Consider the following 21,671-nt stretch of genomic DNA (forward strand, 5'->3'; position numbering starts at 1 on the left):
TGCGAAAAACGAATCCGATACGCGCCGTAGTGTTTTAGTTCAAATAATCGACTGTGGTGGCGCTATTGTACGGTAGGGTCGAGACGGGAACGGGTCGAGACAGTAACGGGTCGAGACGGGAACGTGGATGGCTCATATATATATGTACGAGTCAGCACGTTGAAGGCCTGCGACTAGGTGAGTACGTGATACCTGTCTAATAGTAATAAATGAGAAAAAGATCGACGACGAGCCGTGACGAAGTCCCGAAGAATTCCACTCCACCACACCACACAGGATGGCCTGCCTAAAAGTATAAATGTTTGTCAGGCAAAAACTTAACTACACTACTGTACATTAAAAAAGGAACGAATAGGCTTGTCTTAAATATATGTATGATGGGTGAACTCCTAAATAATGACCACCATATTCCCACACGTATGGATGGTCATTGGAGCGTATATCCACCAGATCAGAATTGTGTTGCAAGCTTCATGGGCATAGCTATAATTGACTTCATCGCAGTCTGACTGCGGTTTAGGCCACCTTCCGCTGTAGTACTAGTGTAATTAGATACCAGGATCCAGTTCCACAGTCGCTAGAATTAACTCTTGAGTTGAAATATTATTTTACTTATTAGGCCTATAAGTTCATTTTCAATGAGTCAAATCTTAACTCACAACTGTGGAACTGGGTCCAGGGTCATTATAAGGTTAGCTACATAATTATTAGATACATATACTCAGCTATAAACTGCAGTCATCATGAATAGACAATCCAGGATTCCACTATAGCAGGCGAGGATCCACCAGGTTCGCCGCTGGTATTTACTTGGTTTTCCGCGTTCAATTTCTTCCACATTTCAATTAAAATTGAATGAACATTTTCCCTAGTTTTTTTAATAACTCAATTATCATAGCACCGGGTAGAATAATGAATTGAAATCCTGGTGAATCATGTTGTTCAGTTGGGGCCTATTTATGATTTTGGGGTAGGCGTATATAGGCCAAGACCTTCGTACTTAATCGCATATGTGTTGATATAGAATAATATTTTTGCGCCATTTTCGTTTTTAGTTTCGTCAGAATGACTGAGAATTTGGATTTATCGTTGAACGACTCGATCAATCCGCCGGGGCTGAGCTGCTCCTCCACTTGCGCCGGTCACGTAACGTCGTCGCACGCGCCGCCGCCGTCGGAAAGTTCTCTACCTGTGATCGAAGGTTACGCGTACGAATTTGTGCCGAAACTCGACGAGAAATACGAGTGCACGATTTGTCAGCTCGGTTTACGGGAACCGGTGCAGACCGTGTGCGGGCATCGATTCTGTAAAGCGTGCATACAGAAATGGATCAGGTAATATTATTGTCAGTCTCTCTGTCTCTGTCTCCGTCTCTGTCTTCATCGCTGTCCAAGGAAGAGTATTGTAGTCAGCCCCCACTTATGGTGTTTTTGTATTTAGAAATACAAGTTAGTTAGAACACAAAAATAGTGATTATTCAAAATACATTGCACTGATTACAATCAATGTCCGTTATAACACCGTCCTATTTTAATACCATTGCTTATTCAACGGCGACATTTTTTGGAGAACAAATTTGCCCAATCTTATTCAAATTCAATGAAAATACCATTCTTTATAATGCTAATTTTTCCATGTTTTCCGTTGGTCCCAACAGTTGTGTTGTTAAAGACTTTCACCGTAGTGATGACAAAGTTCGACTGTATGTTTTACGAAAATAGGTGTCGAAGCGTACATTCGTACAAATTGAGTCGCAAATTTATCTAGTCAAATCGTTTTCCAGTTCATGGTATTGATTAAACGCGTTATAATAATTTTCTTCAGGGAAGCAAGATCGATTTGCCCGGTCGATAACCAAGAATTGGACGAGGGAACTTTGTTTCCGGATAATTTCGCCAAGCGAGAAATAATGTCGCTGATCGCTAAGTGTCCGTACTCCACCAGCGGGTGTATGGTTGAAGCTGAAGTCCGCACGATTGAAGTAAGGTTGCCGAACTGGGTCAAGTAGCTCTTTCCTACAGTAGAACCTAACAAAAGCAAAAATCTTTCAAAACGTTCTTCGCAATCTATAAAATTGATGACATTTGACGGTTTGAAATTACGTGTTGTTTTCGTTGTAGAACCACGAGTTAACCTGTGACTATCGACCCGTTCCTTGTCTGAATGAAGGTTGTAAGGAAATGGTCGTGTTTTGTCGTATGATGGATCATTTACAAGACCTATGCATCAAACGCAAGGTGCCGTGCGTTCATTGTCGCAAAGACATGGCTTTCGACGCTATAGAAGTAAGATCAATGAAATGAAATGAATGTAGAAATCTTTGACGCGAAATGAATTTAGACCTAGTCAATCTAGAGACTCGCAGTAGTAAAGGTTGGTTGATAACGAAGATTAGTTTGACTTAAGCGTAAACCATCTTCAGAGATTTGAAAATTTGATTTCCAATAAATCCCTGAAGATGAGTACAGTGGAACCTCCAGAATAGGAAAAATGTTGATAATTTCGTACTTGATATAACGAACGGTTGTAACGAACAGATTTTCTGGTTCCATGAAATTTGTTGTAACGAGGTTCCACTGTAGAAGTACTCCATCAAAACGCCAGTTTTTAACTAATACTCGTCATCAATCTTCAATGTTGTGGATCTTTTATATTTATATATCATTGACACGATTAATGCAAAATTGACTAGATTATTGCGTTGTCCGCAGTTAATATTTGTAGAGCTCTTGAAATAACTCTCTTTAGATATACATGCAAACATGTAATTCCCTCGGCTGAAATAATGTTCACTTGATTTCAGGCTCATGTAAACCAATGCCCAGTTGCTCCTGTAACTTGTAAATTCTGCGCCGCTCAGATGCAAAGGAGTCAGGTATTATATCGCAGTGTCTTCTACGAATTAGAAATTCTTCTTATACTTTGTTGAAATATTCTCACTGATTATATCATGTTATACAGATGAGTCGTCATATTGATGAGGAATGCCAATCGGCTGTGGTGCCCTGCTTATTTTCGGTGTATGGCTGCTTAAATTTGGTAGGTATACGCAATAAAAAATCTCCTTCAAAAGTTAGAAATCATACCGCTCATGATCCTCACTGTCCCTGAGTCCAAACTCAAACTCGGGATCATTTCATTTTCAATGAGTTAACTAATGAGTTGAGAACTGTGGAGTCCAATCAATCGGCCTTAAAAATGGCTTAGAAATTGTTGAAACATTAAAAACTTGTTGAAAAGAATATTTAAAGTGAGTCTACTGAACCAATCCACTATAATAAGAATGTATTTAATGTATGTAGATTCAACTTCCCATGTAGCAGATCGCCTTTTAATAATGGAATGCATCGTCCCCAAGATCCGATACAAGCAGAGTCTACTCGTTAATACGTGACCTGTCGGAAATCGATGAATAAAAAGCAATTGACTTTTGAATACCACCGGTTAAAAATTCGTATGTTAGCAATCCGTTCTCAAAGTTTTAGAGCCTGTAGTTAGTTGCGGTTGCATTGGGTCCATAATCATAGTTAGTTACCTAATCGTTGGTGGTAAGCATTTATAATCGGATGGGCTTTGTGAAAATATCCGATCGTGAAACTAAACCACAGAGACGGGTTGCTGACTAGACCCATAAATTCATGTACGATGATTTTTGGGAGACCTGTATACCAAAAGAATTTGCATACCGTAGATATCTGGTTAGAAACATTTGTGAAAACGCCTTCGATGGAAGCACAAACGATAATTTGTTTCAGCTTGGCATAGAAGACGCTTTAGTTCGTGGAAAGAAATGCCTGAGTACAGCATCGTATCTCGAAAACACTAATATTCAACAGTTTTTTCCCATAGGCCTATAGATGAAGTTAAAGTCGCTATGTTTTGTAGTCCTCGTCAACGTGGCAGAGGAAGCGAAATTGATGCTATAGTGAAATGGTCAACTGAAACTTCTATTTCGTTTTATATTTCTGTAGGTAAAACGTAAACGTATGATCGACCACGTTAACGAGTCGCTCGCCGAACATTTACTGCTTTTGAACGACGGGTTAAAACTGCTGCAGTCGACGTGCGAAGATCACGCTCGTCTCGAGGACATCTCGGCCAAACAGTCCGAACTACGACTCCACATGTTAGAACAGGCGCAAAAACGCTCGAAAGAATTTACCGCGAATTTCGCGTCCGATTCCGATGATTGTTGTAACGCGTCGCCGGCGGGTGTCTCGCACCGGTCTAACGGTATTAACGACTCGCAGTACGATTCCGCGTGTTGCTCGGCGCAAACCAATTACTCGCTGAATCCCGAATTATCCATGACAAGCTTGGCTAGCTCGCCGGTCGCGTTGCTCGACCGCATCAAGGAACTGGAAGCGACGATGGCCAGTCAAAAACAGCTCATCTACCAACTCGACATACAAAACAAGCATTTAGAAACGCGACTCAAGAAGCAGGAAACGACCGCTCAAAAACAGCTCGAATCGTTTCAGGAATTTCAGTCGCAACTGGCGAACGGTATCTACCTGTGGCAGATCGAGAATTTCAACAGTATCTGCGATCGAGCGGCCAGCGGTCAGTCGCGGGTGCTTCACAGTCCCGGGTTTTACACCAGTGCTCACGGGTATAAAGTCTGCTTACGGGTGAACCTGTCGGTGTCGGAAGAACGCGGCGGCACGATGTACCTGTCGGTCTTCATACACTTGATGAACGGTATTTTCGACGATATTCTCCACTGGCCGTTCCACGCGAAAGTAGCCCTGACCCTGCTCGATCAGCACGTCGACGTCAACCAGAGGAGCCACGTCATCGAACAGTTCGAAACGAAGCCGCAACTGGCCGCGTTTCAAAGACCGTCGGGCGATCGCAACTTCAGAGGATTCGGCTATACGGAATTCATTTCTTTGTCGGCGTTGCAAGCGGGTAGATACATTAAACCTTCTAATAACGGTACGGTCGTAATCAAAGCTCAAATCGATGAAATGCCGACAAGATGATAACACGTGTATTATGCACACCACGTCCTGTATCTTCGATCGTTGAACGATGATTGTACCAATGAAAACTTCGCTGCTGCGCCCAATCATAAACGCGTTAGATAAAGAAATTTTGCGGTGCTTTGAAGACCTGTTTATACTCATTAATTCAGGTCGTCAGAGGATTATCTCGTTATAAGCCCGATTTATTGAAATTCGAATCAATGATTAAAATACTGTATTAAATGTACTCGACACACCCCTGCCGGTGCAAAATTATATACACTTTGTACTCCCTTTATTTCCAATACTGCACTTCCAATTAAAACTATATATATTTTACCTATTTCAAGTCATTATCTTTATTCATCATTCTCGATCATATTCCTTTGTAAATTTTAAATCTGTCCACGACGCCGCCGATTTCTCCGATGCGTCCGTTTTTCGCCAACGGGAACGGCGTGCTCTGCGCGGCTCTAGTCAGATAGGCCAACTGACTTGTAGTTTCGGGGGAAAACGGTTTATCACCGACGAAGAAATGGCTTTGTTGGTTGGTCACCCGGCATTCTCGCAAACCTTCTGGTCCTAGTAAAAAAAAACGAAGATTAAATTCTAGCACCCGGTTTATGCTTCGAAAGTTAAGCAATCGTCGAAGGAATTATGCCCTACCTGAAAATAGAGGTGGTGGATTCGGTATCGGAACTCGGAAGTTAGTTTTACTATCCGATGTTTCCGATTTCGCCGAAACAGTGGTGCTAGTTGTAGTGGTCATCGTTCCTCGTCGTCCAGACATATTGCAGCAATATTGTTACGTTCAAGAACTGGTGAAATGAAGAAAGTGTAACAGTATAATAGATTATGATTAAAACTATACGTACTAGTTCGGAAGCAAAATTTATTTTCAAAAGTTTAGAATTGCAGGGTTCTTACAGATCAGATAAAATGAGGGAATTTCAAAATTATTTTTCCCAGCAGGGAAAATCAGGGAATTCTGACTCTTTTTTTAAATCGGTGAAAATTGCAATTTCTGTGGGCAATCTGAAAAGTAGCTTAGTCGTTTTCAGATAGCTGTCATTTCTAATTCTAAGTTGCGAATTACTTATTCAAAAACCGAGGACACGACGTTCCGAACTCTCACTCTAGAGATCACCGTCAGAAAGATATCATACGTTTGGAATTTTAGAACGATAGTGTGGCTTTGATATATGAATCGAAAAGTCACCGGATTCTACTTACCGCGTCGGGTCCTGATCGTCGTCAAAAAATTACTAACCGACTATAGTCACTAACGAGGTCTAATTCTAAGAGAAGTTAAGTCTACTTAACGGTGTTTATAAGAACAGGTATATACACCTGTCATTCTGGTGAAGAGTTCCCGACCTTTAACGGTATTTTAAGCAGGTATTCGTAGTTGCAGTTTAACTAATGCCCCGCGGCTGTGTGAACACGAATAATCAGTAATCAATTTGAGTGGAGTCGAGGCACTGGTCTGGGCGGTCGTCGACTATAATCCGGCACTACATGTATTATTTTCGTTATTAATCATTTGCATTAACAACTTAATCGCTGTTAATCCCAAGTTTATAAATCTCCTAACCGTCCAACTTCGACTAAGAATATGAAACTGAGCAAGCCTCTCGGTGCCCATCCATCCCGCCGGCCCAAAGAGCGGGCCCTTTTTGAGGTGAAAAATCGAGGCTTATATATCAAATCGTTATTGGTCTCTTCTAGAGTATTAGTGCATCTTGCTAAAGGATGCGGAATATTATAAACCTCCTAATTGTCCAACTTTGACTAAGAAAATGAGTGAGACGAGCGACTAGCCGCCACTCGCCGACCCCCAGCTCAAGAGCAGGCCATTTTTGGTTTTGGGAAAAATCTGAGGATAATTTATCAAATCGTTGGTCTCTTCTAGAGTATTCGGGTGTGTCTCGCTAAAGGATACACCATATTACAACCATTTAACGCCGCAAAGGCGACGGAGAGTCGGTAAGTGCCGATAGGATTGCTCCCGCAAGGCTAAGTAGACTCAGGGAAGCGAGTCCATAATAGGAGCATACCGCTTTTTTTGCGACCACAGGGAAGCGAGGTGTTCAATTCAAATTAAAAAAAATAAATATTCAAGGCTACGTGGAGTTGGAAATATTTAGAATCGGCGATTTTCGAGTTTTTTTTTCATTTTCTTTAGCCTAAAATACGCTAAAAAGGTATTTGAGGATAACCGAGTTTCCTCCGACAGGAGCAGACGTCAGCAGACGAACATAGCGAGAGAGATTCAGAAACACCGTCAGTGAACAGCAGGAGGGGAAAGAAACCTTAAGTGTTTTATTCTGACTGACTACTGGAATTATTAGGTATCGTCACCTCAAATATCAAAAGTTGATGAGGGTTTTTTTCATTATTCATCATTGTGAGTCACAAAATAAGCCAAAACGCTTAATGTCCAATAATATTCAAGCTGGCTAAACTGACAAGGCAGTCACATTCCGATAACAATCCCTAAATATCAAGACATAAACATTGCCATCTAAACTTCTAATGGCAATCTACATCTAAGATATTGATTTGAAAAACATTTTGTCTATGACTTATTTATGTCTTTAGCATAATGTTCATTTTCTGGGTAATAAAAATTACTAGAACATAAAAATGAAAAATGATAAAATATTGAAAATTTAAAAGGAAAATTTTCATGCGGGCGGGTGACAGTAAACTGATACCTCAATTCCATAGGCCTTAGTCCTCCTCTCCCCTCTTGGCCACTGAGTTTGCTCATCCCCCCTCCTCAGTGCTCGCATGAATGAAATACCGGTACATGGTTAAACGCTAACACGCTTTGCTTGGCTGGCCCCTAGGTACGACTGAGTACCCATTACATTAAATGACAAATTTTTACTACGATAATCTGTACAATCTTGAGGAGGTTTTTGGAATATCGGCGATATTGAGAATTATTTCTAGATTTAATGTTTTATATTTTCAGATAGGCAATATGGCGACTACGACCAGCTTCAGAAAAAGAAACACGGGCAAAAATCTGCAAATTCGCGGCACGCGGCCATCTTTGAAAAATAACCAGTTACTGGTTTCAACCGGTGTTCCGTCATTCGATCACGCTTTAGGTAATTGTTTCATATTCTCTGGGAAATTCTGAAGAAATTTTGTCAGCGCAATTTCCAAAACTGATTGTTACCATGTAAATGAACTTCAAATAGCCTACCACACATTATCAGCACAGTACTATAAAGATCCATTACTTTGGGTTGGGCTAGGCCCTAGATTAGACTACCACTTCACCTATTAGGACCCGAAAAGCCTGACACTAGAATTATCAAAAATATGCTCAAAATACGATCCATTTCTAGTTCATTTTCAGTTAAACCAATATTTTGTTAGTTGTAAACTTCTCCTAAGCAGAAATCACAAGTAGTCAGGCTCAGTTCTACCAACTTCATTCATGTTTTTGATTTGTTTACAGGCGGAGGTTTAGCGGTGGGTACAGTTCTTATGATCGGTAAGTTTCACGTCTAGTAAACTGAACCAAGTTGGAAATAAACTGAAATTGAATCGCTTCAATCTTGTTATCACGTAATGATCCACTCCAGGTGAAGACACTTATGGCAGTTACAGCAAAATGTTGTTGAAATATTTCCTGGCAGAGGGCGTCATGAGTTCGCATGCCTTGTTCGTAGCCAGCGCCAGCGACCAGAACTCGGCTTCTGACTTGGTTCTGAAGGTAACTTAGAAATTGAAGATGTTGGTAATTCCTGCTATAAATTGAATTTAGCAAATTGTACAATTAAGCGAGTTTTTATTTTCAGGAGCTTCCCGGTGCTATTTTAGACGACCCTGGTGGCGTAAATCTAGACGACAACAAGTCTTCAGATTCAGTTGACGATGATAAAATGAAGATCGCCTGGAGATATGAGCATCTTCCACAGTTTCAGGTAAGCAATGCATCACATTCATTTATTTCATTATAGGGGACAGAAGATTTTTTGTTAACTAGCTGTTTACTGACTTCGTTACTGAAGAGAGTGCAGTGGTTGAATGGTTTGAACATTGGTCTTTCACTGGTCTCCAGGTTCCAGTGCACACAGTCATGGCTTTTTAAAACCATTTTAGCACGATCTTCAATCGTAGGTCTATAGCCAATGTAACAGTTTCTGCTTCAGACCAAGGTTATATTACAAACCTAGCTTATTTTGTCCAAAGAAAAGACAATTTTGATCATTACACGCTGGATATTACGAACTATTGGTTACGATGAAGTCGTTTTCTGGTCCCATCCTGAAGTTTGTTGCAATTGGGCTCCCCGAGTCAGTGGAGAGGAAAACCTGATTCCCTGTTTAGAAACCACTTGTTCCCAATAAAGTCTCCTTTCTTTTTCAATAATCAGGGTAATTCTATTTTGTATCTGGCAGGGTACGATTAAAAGCCACCGATTTGGACACTATTACGACTTGACGAAATCGATGGACGCCCAAAATCTCGACCGTGTAGATAAAACATTTTTTGAAGCCGGTGACGTGTTTAGAGATCACGACTGGTAGGTGTGATTATTTTCTGTGTCTGGGACGGAGTGACTTCAGTCGAATGAGAGGTTTTACATCTCAAAACTGTTATCCAGTTGTTAGATTGGTTATCGTGGAATTAAACTAATCTTTCTCACCAAGCATACAGTAAACCATGCCCTAATTTGGAAAAACTTTGGTCAGAAAAATAAGCCAGAATTAAGGTTGAGAAAATATGAAAAGAAATCAGGAAATGATTTTCTTTTTCTCTGATTTGGCCATGTCGAGCTTAGGGTGAGGACTCTAGTCTATATACAAAGAATATTACTAAAATTCGACTGGCTGAAATGTAAGCCGGCTCCAGGGCCTGATTTAATCGACTCCAAACTAATCTTACGTTTATTGTCTAACTTTCAGTTATGATCGTGTGAATAACTCTATGAACCCCGTTTATCACAAACTGTTGACAGAAATAAAGGAGAAAATTACAACTGGAGGATTCTGTACAGCGAAACAATCAACCGAACGAAATATACTGCGTATTGGTGAGTATTCTTACTGTGGCTGAATCATTATTCAGTTCCCTAATATAGTTTTTCATGTGAACTTGTTGATATCCTCTGACCTGATGGCATCAAAACTTCTGTATTCCTCCCTGGCAAGGATTCAGACCTAATGATTTTGCAGCAATATAAACTTAATACCCTTATGTATCCATTCCAACCTTCCTCACGGGCGATGCAAGACTCGGCCACATAACGCAACCCCCTGCCCTAGTGTAGACCACTTCCTTTCTCGACGATGATTCAAACCTAATGGCATTACAAGACTGCTTGTTCCTCTCCCTCACAGGGATTTGAATCTAATGGCATTGTGAGACTGCAATGTTCCTCCCTCACAGGGATTCAAATCGGATGGCATCAAGAGATTCAGCCACATGCCTCCCTCACAGGGATCTGAACCTGATGGCATCATGACACTCGCCCACATTCCTCCCTCACATGGATCTGAACCTGATGACACCTGAGACTCGGCTACAATAGGGAATCCTTACCTTAGTTCACCCTTCTTTCCTCACCAGGGATTAAATCCTGGTGGCGTCTCAAGACTCTATGAATCCTTGTTATAGTCGACTGCGTCAAGCCGAATTGTGTCTAGACAAATTTGTATGTCATGTTTTTCTCGTACATTTATTACTTCAGGAGTTCATAGTTTGGGATCTCCGCTTTGGGGAGAAACGTCGCATGGCGGAGGCTCTTACGACGCATCATTACCACAGTTTTTATTGGCTTTACGAGGGTTAATGAGAACAGCGTTCGCCGTTTGTGTTTTAACGATACCTACGCACATCTTCCAGGTAGGTTCATCGCGGTGTACGGAATTATTCGCACGTAGTACTAAACACTAGGGAGCGACGAGTCCATTGAAATTTAGATCAAATCAATGAAATCGAAGTTTAACTGTACAACAGGGTCCAGTGTCATTAAAAAGAGTTTGAGCTTAAATCGGTTAAGTTTGAATTGTTGTCCTCATTGGAAATATAAAGTAACCAATAGCCGAGTTTTTCTCGAAACTGGATCCACTCGGCTCAAGTCCGATGCGATCATTTTGGAATGACGTGTTTCAATCCGATATTTCTTGAGATATTCTTCTTCTGGCCCAAACAGTAGACTGATCTTATCTCGGATCTCGGGGACAATAAATTCTGAGTAGGTACCCGAATATCAGAATCGTCGGAGCAAGGATGGGCAAGAATTTGAAATTGGAAAATTTGTAGTTTTTGGTCGGGATAAACCTAGGCAATTGACTCCAGGGCTCGGTTGCACAGTCGTGACTTCAGTCGAAAATTGGTCTTTAAACTTAAGATAGGTCTAAGGTTGTTAGATTGGCTAAAGAACTAAGTTGGTCTGAGACTGGTCTTAAATATGAGCCATGACTGTGCAACTGGCCCCGGGTTAAACTAAATCAACTGTATATAGGCCTATATTTGAATTATATCACATCCTACTCGAATCTGACTTCTACCGTGTCTACTGTATTTGAATGGAAAATACACAAAACCCTCGTTGATTATTTCAGGACGCTGCGTTTACGAATCGACTGGAATCTCTTTGCGATACGGCGGTTTGTCTCGAGTCTTTCACCGGGTCGGAGAAAGAAAAAAATCCCGCGTTTAAAGAATATCACGGTACTTAAAACATCAACAATGTGTAAGGCAGGTTTCGATCGGATTCCGGTTTAGGACTAACTCTCTTCCGGTCGCTTCTATCAGGTTTAAAGATTAGGATATTCTGCAATAGGTAGAGCATATTCTTGTCAAAATTCTGGAGAATTCTGGAATCGGTCCACACTGATCAAAACCTGTCTAAGATACGAATATTGAGTGTTGTATAATTCATCGCTTAGCAATTTTTCGCTGTTTGAATTCTAGGTTTGTTCCATATTAAAAAGTTACCGAGATTGAATTCGCTGCAGGGTCACATACCGGAATCGAATGACATGGCGTTTAAACTTCATCGGAAAAAACTGACAATCGAGGTGAGTACATTTTCCAACTGACTACTCGACAACTTCGATACAGTAGACAGGGTGGCCACTGACCTGGAAAATCTAGAAAACTCGGGGATTCAGAAAAATCTAGGAGAAATCGGCGAAACAAGTTTTACCAAAAACCTGGACTGCTCAGGGAATTCGGATAATGCTATTGACCGTGTGTTTCTTTATCAATACGTGATTCGAAAAACGAATTGTAATATTTCAAACTCAGGGAATTTTGCGTAATCAAATATAAAAATCAGGGAAAACTCAGGGGATTAGTGTATGGGCAGAAAGTGGCGACCCTTGTAGACTGCAATTGCCTTAGATCTTTTTGGGCTGATGAATTTTCTCCGAGCTAAGCGAATCCTCGGGCAGACAGACCAATGATTGGTAGTCATCGCATAAATTCGAGTGGGAAAATTTTATAAACATTTTGTCATGCAATAATCGGAGGCTGTAGCTTCTGCTGCAATCCTTCATATGTCCCAACTGCAAAGCCTTCAAAAGTAATCGTTGGATCCACACCTCAGGACCCAGTTCCACAGTTGTGAGTTAGCGTTAACTCCGAGTTGAAATTAGTTCATTTTCAATGTTATAACTCCTGAGTTAAATCTGAACTCACAACTGTTGAACTGCGGATCCTGTGTTGTACAGTCAAACCAGCTTAAGATTTCCGGTAAGCCACATGAATTTGGATGATCCCAAGCGGTAATACTATTGTGCTTTTTACAACCTACCCGGAGCGGTGGAATTTTTGTAATTTGCACCAACCGCGGAGCATTCTCACGCCTAACCAATTCGATCGTAATTTCATTTCATTTCATAGACGTTGCATCTACCGCCGGAACTATCTGAGACGACTAGCCGTTCGCAAGAAGACCCAGCTCCTCGAATGCAACAAACTGGTTGTGGCGCCACCGGGCAGCTACCGAATAAACTAGACTTCTAGTACGTATATATTAACGTGCCATGTTCCATTCTCTCGAAGGTACGGGATTTTAACGACGTGATAAAAATAAAGATCGAGCCAATTACTATTTGTTTCGTATTAGTAAGCCGTGCGTTTGGCGGACGAAAATCTCTCTAAATCCGAAAGATTTTGGAACGATGATATTCATTCGTTTCATTTAAGAGACGCTCCATCTTTCCGTATTATGTTAATAATATTATCTGTGTTCGTGCGTAAAGTTAAGTGAAATAACCGAATAAAATTTAAAGAAAGTTACGTTTTGCAAGTAGAAATATTACGATTGTAATTGTATGGATTTTACTATGATCGATGCATTGATTCAACAGAACGCTCGGCGCTTCTTCGACGACGACGACAGAATTAAAACAAGCAGATGTAAGTCGAGAAACACTCAATCATTAACACAACGTTTTGATTTTAGTTCGTATTCAAGGAGAGGAAGGACGACCTCTCCGTTTATATAACATAGTCAACCCTTCAATTATCCACCATCTTCAGGGGCGGATCCAGAGGCCAATTTTGAAGGACTCGTTACATCCCAAAAGGGCATTGTGATACCCAAAAAAGGCAATATTATGTGTACTCCTGCACTAAGGAGCCAGTTTTGATGAACTTGCTTTGAAGGGCACTATGATGTCCACAAAGGCAATATTAGGGACACTGCTGCACTGAAAAGCACCAACTATCTTTGTTGACAAATTAGAATAGGGCAATCATTTGATAGGCTTGTACAAGTCTCACACTTCCCCTGGATCTGCTACTGATCTTCAGTTTTAAGCTGAAATTTGTCATGATTACGAATCAAAACGATGAATAATTACAGCGGTGGATAATTGATGGATGACTGAAGTAAGATTTGTCACCGACGAGAAAGTCGGCATTTCTTTATTTTTCGTTTGTTTCTATCCTTACATAGTAAGAATGATTAAATGTATATCGAGGAATAGGGTCGACGGTATGCTCATCATTGGGCCTACTGTATGCTCATCAACTTGTCCAAAAATCTTCCATTCTATAAAAGCGAAATAACGTAACGATCTAAGCGGCAAAATCGGTTTTAAAACCGAGCCTCGCAATGCCTAAAACGCAGTCGATTGATAACAACGCCTGAATGTACTGTACCGAAGTTTTATTGCATTCTCTAAGTTCCAAAAAACCAAAAATATTTCTCAATATTTACAAGTAAGAATATACGATCTCTATATACACATGCATACTGCTGTACATCAAAAACCATTCCATTCATAAATATATCTCTATAGAGCACACATTATTAAAACAAGCCGGGGACCAGTTACGCATTCATCACTTACATTCAAGACGATTTTAGTTCTTTGTAACCATTCTAAGGACGAGTCTTAAGAAATATTAAAGACCCACTTAAGGACTCGACTGCGTCACTGGGCCCCGGAAAATCGATTCATTTAAAAATTCACAATTCGATAATACTCAATGATGGCACATCAGACTCTGGAATCCCTGAAAATTACATTCAATTAAAACATTGATTACGATATCAAAAATATTCTAGAACAATCTATTAATATCTTGATCTCAGTGGTTATAAAAACAAACATGAAATTCGATGTGCCTCCATATGAACTTCAACTCATTTCATATGCCGGAAAGTTGAAGCTTTCATAATTTTCTATACTGCTTAAGTTTAAGACTCGTATATTTCGTTGCGCCATAAATGACAAAAGCCCTCCTGAAAAACATGTGAAAAAAAGGCACTTTTACTGCTGCCAAATTTTTCCATTTTACCCATTTTGGAATATACGATATCACAAGTAATCATTATAACTGGTACCGATACAATTCCTCTAATTAATATTTCATTGCAATACTTAATGTGTAAATAATAAATCAGACCCTGGTACCAGAATACGCAGTTTATAATCGAATACCAAATGTTCAGGTACCTGAATGAATGTTCTTCAAAAGAATACAGTAGAACTCACTTAAATTCGGATGATCAGTTTTAAGTACTGCCCGAATATCTCTGAATCAAGTGAAATTCAAACTATGATTGATAGTTACCGGTAACCATTAATTCAGATAGTTCCTGGGTTCCTACAGAGTTAAATTGACCAAACATTTCATCCGAATTAAGTCGGGGTATAAAATCAGGGTGGCCAGTGACCTAGGAATTCCGCGGATTTACATAGGGAATTTGTAAGTTGGCAGAAAGTGACCATCCTGAAAGCGGGTACTGCATGATCATCAGTTTCTTTAAACTCTGGTGCCGATATCGCCCGATAAATTACTAGCGTCGAGCTCAGATAAATCTGCGGCCGCCGGGTTCGATGCGCCGTCGTGAAGTTCGACCTGTATCGACGCCGCCACCGCTGCCGGTGTTTGCAGTTGAACGCCGCTGGTTATCGTTTCTAACTGACTTTGCGAACGATGGCGCCTCGACGCCGCACCCGGCAGCAGATCGCTCAACGAACGCGGTCTTGACCCGCTGGATGCCCGGCGCGAACGCTCGCTGCCCCCCGATATCTTACGCTGGCGTTCCAGACGGTATTCGTACTGTTCGTTCAACTCGAAATTGCGGTCGATCTGCGAGAAGTTGCTGATCGCCGAAACGATCGACGAGATGCTCGTGCGACGTTTGTTCACCGGGTAATCGGCGTCGATGTCCGGCTGGTGGCTGCGTTGACTGTACGTGCGCATGCGACGCAGCGGCGAGTCTTTCGGCGGCACCGTCTCCGTGCAGCTCACTGTGCGTTTACGATTCGATGGTTTCCAATCGTCGTCCGCGCGAACGCTTAAATCGAGCGAGTTCAGATCTCGGTCCGACGACGTCGACGGTCGCGGAGTTTCGGCGTCGTCGTGTATTTGAACGTCTTTCGTGTCGAACGATACTTTGTTGTGGCCGTTGTTCAGTTCTTTGATTCGCGACGCTTCTTCTTTACGAACTTGTTCCGCCACCTAGAAATGAATCGAATGGAAAAACGTTATTTCCATTCCACATTTAGTAGGTATATAGCGGCACTCTTCCACGTAATCATAAGTAAATCATTATAGTTTCAAAAAAATGCGCCCGAACTGTTGGTGGAACTGTCAATATTTTGCTAAGTTAAATATCAGGGAACTCTGTGGCGTTGAGACTGATGCAAACACAGTAAAGCTACTTTACAATGCCACTGTTGGGACCAATGAAAAATATGGCGTTGAAAAGAATGGTATTTTCATTGAATTTTAGTCAGAATTCGCAACTTTGTTCTCTGAAAAATGTTATGGCGTTAAGAGAGCAGTGGCATTAAAAAGGATGGGGGCGTTATAACGAATATTGACTGTACTTCATCAAGTTAAGAATTTGGAGAAATTGATGGTGTTTACAAATAGATTGATGATATACTGAGGAGTTTATACATCAATGACGTAGTTACCTACTTCTTGTTTTCAACGGAATATTTTCATTAGTATTAATATTAATATTTTCATTGTATAAGTATTTACTTATTGCGGCGTCAATATTGAACGATGACTATTTCATATTTGCTGCGCTTACTGATAAGACAATAATAAGAGGTGATAAGATTGATGGGCGGACATGTAGTTAGCGATATGACATATACTCGAGCATATATCATATGCATAAAGCTGTGACTACCATGTAGCTCTTCTAAATAAAGGCTTTAACAGCAATACGACCCTAATTCTTATGCCAAATAATATTCTATACCTTTTTACTGCATAGCTCTATATATTTGCTCTATGCATGCTTCAATGCTTATTATATAGGGGCTATAGATGGGTCAAATTTTATATACTAATTCCATGCTTCTTTCCCGCTGGTGCCTTCTATATACAGTTATGTAATGGCCCTTTATTTCATTTTTACCTTATTTTTAGAATTTATGGTTACAAAAAATAAGTTTTAAATGTACATAGCAAGAACCACTTCATATAAGTATCATCATCAAGCCGTGTTACGAGTACATGCACCTCTTCCGCATTCCGACAAGCGTAAAAATGTAAAATATTTAAAACCGTAGCCGATATCCCGTTGACAATTGAAGCTAGAAAAATAGGGTGCACGCGAACAAGTCATAATGTCAGTATGTCTCGGAATAATGAAAATAACACAGACACGATTACATTATGTGTACAAAGGTTGAAAACCTGAAACCAAACGACGATAAAGGTTAATACAAACACGAAGAAACAATTGAGCATAAAACCGAAATTCATGTTATAAGCATGCATGGACAAAATAAGATAAGTTTTAAAGGGTTAAATTTGTGCGAAAACAATAAAATAGCAAGCGATGAAATGATAAATGAACACTTACCAGACCGATCTGTATGTGAAGCATAAAGAAAATATTGATTTTAAATGCGAGGAAATAGCTTAAAAATCCTCTTCATATTGTTATACTGCTAATCAACCTGTTATTGCCAGCGTGTGTAACTGGGTTTACACTAAAATATCACCTTACCTTAACAGGGGCCATAATAATGGTTTTTGTGTGGCTCATTAAATTGTCCGACTTTTAACTCAAAAGTATCTCCTCAATTAAGAATATGTGTGGATGAAAGATGTATTGGCAGGGTGGCCACTTACCCGGTAATCAGGGAGAAGTCTTCTTTTCTTTGATAAAAGAGTTAGTATATAAAAGTCAATATTGGAGGAAGTTTTTTGAGACAACTAGATCGTGCGTGAAATCAAACAGTTTCCGTCTATGTTGTACGTTTTTGACTAAGTTAATCAGATTGTTAACAGGTCAAGAGATACATTGTGCATGTCAGGGCATAATCGGGAAAAATGATTACCTCATATAAGCCAATTAAATAGTCAGTCCAGTTGAAAGTCCTTTTTCAACTAAAGCAAGGATGGCAGGGTGTGTGGAGAGTAGTTGTTGTTAGGGTATTGTAAGCCGTTATTTTGAGCTCGAAGCGGTAAGTATTTTATTCTTCATTTTTGAAAGGTCAGTCGCCAGAAAGCGGATATTCGGATTTCTGACGCAAAACTTACAAAACGATTCAGGCTCGACACGCACAGGCCGGGTTATTGGTCGCATTTCTCATTTTTGTCGCCCATAGCGCCGTAACCATGGTGACAACGGCGCAACAATGGACGCACCTGCGAAGGCGTTATTTTATTGAAAGAAATAAGAAAATAAAAAAGAATGGTAGGTTTCGTTTAAAAGAACACTTACTTCCGAGAGTTCGTACATTGGCATTTCAACCAACTGTGAAAAAGACAATTCATAAAACGAACTGTTCTTCATGTATTTTAGCACAGAATTACTTAATAATATTTGCCTTATTGAACAAATTGATGAAACCCCACTTTAAATTTTCAGGGGCTGCAGTTGTTCAAAAGTTGGTTAGAGTTAACCAGCGGATAGTTGACATAGTGACAATTAAAAGTTCATTGTTGCTATGGTATCTTTCCACTGGTTATCTTTAACCAACTTTTGAGTAACTGGCTCCACGAGCCCGGTTCTACGGGCAAGGCTTAGACTTAAGACCAGTCCTAAGACCATCTTAGTTCTGGGTTATTATAATCTTATTCATTTTTCGTGCTTCTTCACTTTGACAATTTCCCGCAGCTAAAAAAACTGTTGCCGTCTTAAAAAATACGTAGCTCACCTTGGCTTCGATGTCGGCGTCCTCGTTCGGCGGGACGCGGTTCTTAATAAACGACACGATTACCAGCGCGACGATGAATAGTATCACCATGACGATCGGTACGACGATATTGACCGCCGCCGGCCAGTACGCGGAATCACCGGGTCCAAAATCCGAAGCCATTTTTATTGTTTTTAAATGCGTGTCGTTAATGATCGTCGCAGCAGTCAACTGAAAAAAGGGAAAATACTTTTATAGTTTAACTCACTAGATGAACTGAATTGTTAAGTACTGGTAACTGAACTAGGTCGGGGCCTAGCTAACAGTGGAATCTTGCTATAATGAACTTCAGGAGACCAGAAAATCTGTATGTTACGACTGATACAGCGGAACCTCGTTAAAACAAACTTCAGGAGACCAGAAAATCTGTTCATTACAACCAGCAATAATTTGTCTTTTTTCCAACCCAATATTAGATTAACCAAATTTTCTCACTAATATCGAAATTTATTGTCATATGCAATTTGAATTATATCCCAATTTGTTATATCCAAGGTTCCACTGTACATAAGCGCATTCCCGAATACTGTTGAATACGTTCTGATTCAGAAAACCGTTAACAGTTCTTATTCAACGGAGAGCAGTTCTTTCGGTTACATCATCACGTTAATCCTGAATCAAGTATTGAAAGGTCGGAAGCTTTTGCTCGATGCATATAAACTAGTGCGGTATTTAATCTTAAATGAAATGACTATTATTTCGAGCATGTGACTGCGCGAGTACCTCTTGATTCACTAATGAAATCACTAGTGACTTTACACGGGGCTCGCCGCGCTAATCACCAATGTTGATATGGTATAGTAGAACTAGATAGGTGTTAACAGTGTTAACGATATCAGGCACGCCAAAAATAGGTCAACACCAGTTCAATCTCAAATTGCTAGAGGCCTGCTACTGTCTCGAAAGCCTAGGAGGGCTATACATAGGTCAACCATGTTCCATGTCCGTCACGCCAAAAATAGGTCAACATCAGTTCAATCTCAAATTTCTTTTGAAAAAGTTCAGATAAAGAGAACTTTTTATTCAATGATAATCGCGCTGAAATCTGTACACATCAATTTCGATATCTCGTTGAATAAACAGAGTTCATGCAGCTGCCTTATATCTGGCGATAAGTTTGGCGATGAGTTTTTCAGGGGGTGTCGGATCCACCCCTGAACAGCTGCTAATGCACAGCCCTCAAGCGAGTTTTGATGTCAGTAGCGTTCGGCTATATATAGGCAGAGAAAAAGTACTGCAGACGAGTTGACCCTACTAGGGTCTAAACAAACAATTCAGATATATCAGGTTAAAATGATGTCAAACGTAAGATATAATATTCTTCTTGTCAGTTCAAAGTGTCGCGCACAAGTTCCTCACTTGAGTGGACAGGCGCTCCAGCAGAACTGTTTTGACATTTGTACAAGCAAGTCAAGCCTCAGGGCGAAACACTGTGACTGCACAACAATAGTGGCGTTAGCCTGTTCTGCCATAGTTCCCTCATGGATTCCTTTTTCATGTTGTTGATTTCATCGACCCTCTAGCTAGTCGATTGACGATTCATTCAGTCAGATCGTTTTTCGCCCAGTTTTTCGTTCTTCCATATTCCGATGGATTTTTTTGAGAAATCACGGGTGACTAACTGCGGATAGCACGCGTCACAATCTATATTACAATATGCTTACCCGTGATCAGTTCATTTCATCGACTGTCACGCGATAATCTGTTTGTAATCTGTTTGTTTATTTATCTTCCGACGACACACTCGTGCAGCTAATAATCCCCAGAACGTGTGTATGTGCTGACCTAGATATCCGGGAATCCCGGAAATTATTTCCGGTATCCCCCGTGACAATCGCGCTAAGTACCGACGTGTGTCGATGTAGTTGTTTTAATATGATTGGGTTCGAATCCCAGCGATCGTGCGCCGTGACGTCCGCTTATAAACGCACATGGCTAATATCCGATATAAATTTACTCTAATTTGTATTGTCCTTATTTGTATATGCCATTCAACTTCTTGATAACGCCCGTAGTTCCCTTTGGAATGCTCTACCCATAAATGTTCGTCGCTGCGAGGGATAGTGGAAAAATTCAAACTACTACGAAAAACCGTCATTACCGGCCTGTTTACTCTGGTTTTTGAACATTGAATCGAGTGAAATCGGCGCTAAATAATTATCATTTCGACACCAACATCAGTTTCTCCTTTCGATTCACAAACACCGGTGTAGTATCGTGGGATTTATTCTTCGTCCAGTGCGGCGTCTGATGGTCCGTCGTGGCTTTAGAATGATAACTGCCGAGAGTACGCTTGGTGGTGGAGAATAGCACGCCTGATGGTGTGGTTATTGAAATATAACTGAGCACGCCTGATGGTGTGGTTATTGAAATATAACTGAGCACGCCTGATGGTGTGGTTATTGAAATATAATTGAGCACGCCTGATGGTGTGGCTATTGAAATATAACTGAGCACGCCTGATGGTGTGGTTATTGAAATATAACTGAGCACGCCTGATGGTGTGGTTATTGAAATATAACTGAGCACGCCTGATGGTGTGGTTATTGAAATATAATTGAGCACGCCTGATGGTGTGGTTATTGAAATATAACTTAGCACGCCTGATGGTGTGGCTATTGAAATATAACTGAGCATGCCTGATGGTGTGGCTATTGAAATATAACTGAGCACGCCTGATGGTGTGGTTATTGAAATATAATTGAGCACGCCTGATGGTGTGGTTATTAAAATATAACTGAGCACGCCTGATGGTGTGGTTATTGAAATATAATTGAGCACGCCTGATGGTGTGGCTATGAAATATAACTGAGCACACCTGATGGTGTGGTTATTGAAATATAATTGAGCACGCCTGATGGTGTGGTTATTAAAATATAACTGAGCACGCCTGATGGTGTGGTTATTGAAATATAATTGAGCACGCCTGATGGTGTGGTTATTGAAATATAATTGAGCACGCCTGATGGTGTGGTTATTGAAATATAATTGAGCACGCCTGATGGTGTGGCTATTAGAATTACATCATGCCTAATGGGAGCTA

General features: G+C 40.5%; 3 protein-coding genes across 11 annotated transcripts in view; 2 read left to right on the top strand and 1 right to left on the bottom strand.

The window, feature by feature from the left end:
- The first annotated feature begins 72 nt into the window (after nt 1-72).
- Nucleotides 73-5,316, top strand: LOC141912592 (TNF receptor-associated factor 6-like). Its single transcript, XM_074803884.1, has 7 exons — nt 73-177; nt 1,056-1,334; nt 1,825-1,981; nt 2,121-2,285; nt 2,804-2,875; nt 2,962-3,039; nt 3,972-5,316. The coding sequence occupies exons 2-7, from the start codon at nt 1,066-1,068 to the stop codon at nt 4,983-4,985; spliced, it is 1,755 nt and encodes a 584-aa protein (XP_074659985.1). The 5' UTR covers nt 73-177; nt 1,056-1,065; the 3' UTR covers nt 4,986-5,316.
- Nucleotides 5,317-7,101: 1,785 nt separating this feature from the next.
- Nucleotides 7,102-21,671, top strand: part of LOC141913078 (elongator complex protein 4-like) — a 33,958-nt gene continuing 19,388 nt past the window's right edge. For both annotated transcript variants that reach the window (XM_074804521.1, XM_074804522.1), the window contains exons 1-12: nt 7,102-7,318; nt 7,948-8,086; nt 8,443-8,478; nt 8,570-8,700; nt 8,786-8,911; nt 9,389-9,513; nt 9,896-10,023; nt 10,681-10,835; nt 11,558-11,666; nt 11,910-12,016; nt 12,843-12,964; nt 13,313-13,361. In XM_074804521.1, coding sequence (XP_074660622.1) covers nt 7,957-8,086; nt 8,443-8,478; nt 8,570-8,700; nt 8,786-8,911; nt 9,389-9,513; nt 9,896-10,023; nt 10,681-10,835; nt 11,558-11,666; nt 11,910-12,016; nt 12,843-12,964; nt 13,313 — 1,170 coding nt within the window. In that variant the 5' untranslated portion in view covers nt 7,102-7,318; nt 7,948-7,956 and the 3' untranslated portion in view covers nt 13,314-13,361. The remainder of the gene's footprint in view (nt 7,319-7,947; nt 8,087-8,442; nt 8,479-8,569; nt 8,701-8,785; nt 8,912-9,388; nt 9,514-9,895; nt 10,024-10,680; nt 10,836-11,557; nt 11,667-11,909; nt 12,017-12,842; nt 12,965-13,312; nt 13,362-21,671) is intronic.
- Nucleotides 14,108-20,407, bottom strand: LOC141912750 (uncharacterized). 8 transcript variants are annotated; one of them, XM_074804129.1, is made up of 4 exons: nt 20,293-20,407; nt 18,590-18,799; nt 18,154-18,186; nt 14,108-15,920 (listed from the first exon to the last, which is right to left on the bottom strand). In XM_074804129.1, exons 2-4 carry the CDS (start codon nt 18,749-18,751, stop codon nt 15,219-15,221), a joined length of 897 nt encoding a protein of 298 aa, XP_074660230.1. In that variant the 5' UTR covers nt 18,752-18,799; nt 20,293-20,407; the 3' UTR covers nt 14,108-15,218. The 8 variants fall into 8 exon arrangements, with proteins under 8 accessions (XP_074660230.1, XP_074660233.1, XP_074660228.1 ...); XM_074804132.1 differs by lacking the exon at nt 20,293-20,407 and adding an exon at nt 19,226-19,349; XM_074804127.1 differs by lacking the exon at nt 20,293-20,407 and adding an exon at nt 19,166-19,300.

Source organism: Tubulanus polymorphus, chromosome 11 (assembly GCF_964204645.1).
Source record: "Tubulanus polymorphus chromosome 11, tnTubPoly1.2, whole genome shotgun sequence".
Lineage (NCBI taxonomy): Eukaryota > Metazoa > Nemertea > Palaeonemertea > Tubulaniformes > Tubulanidae > Tubulanus > Tubulanus polymorphus.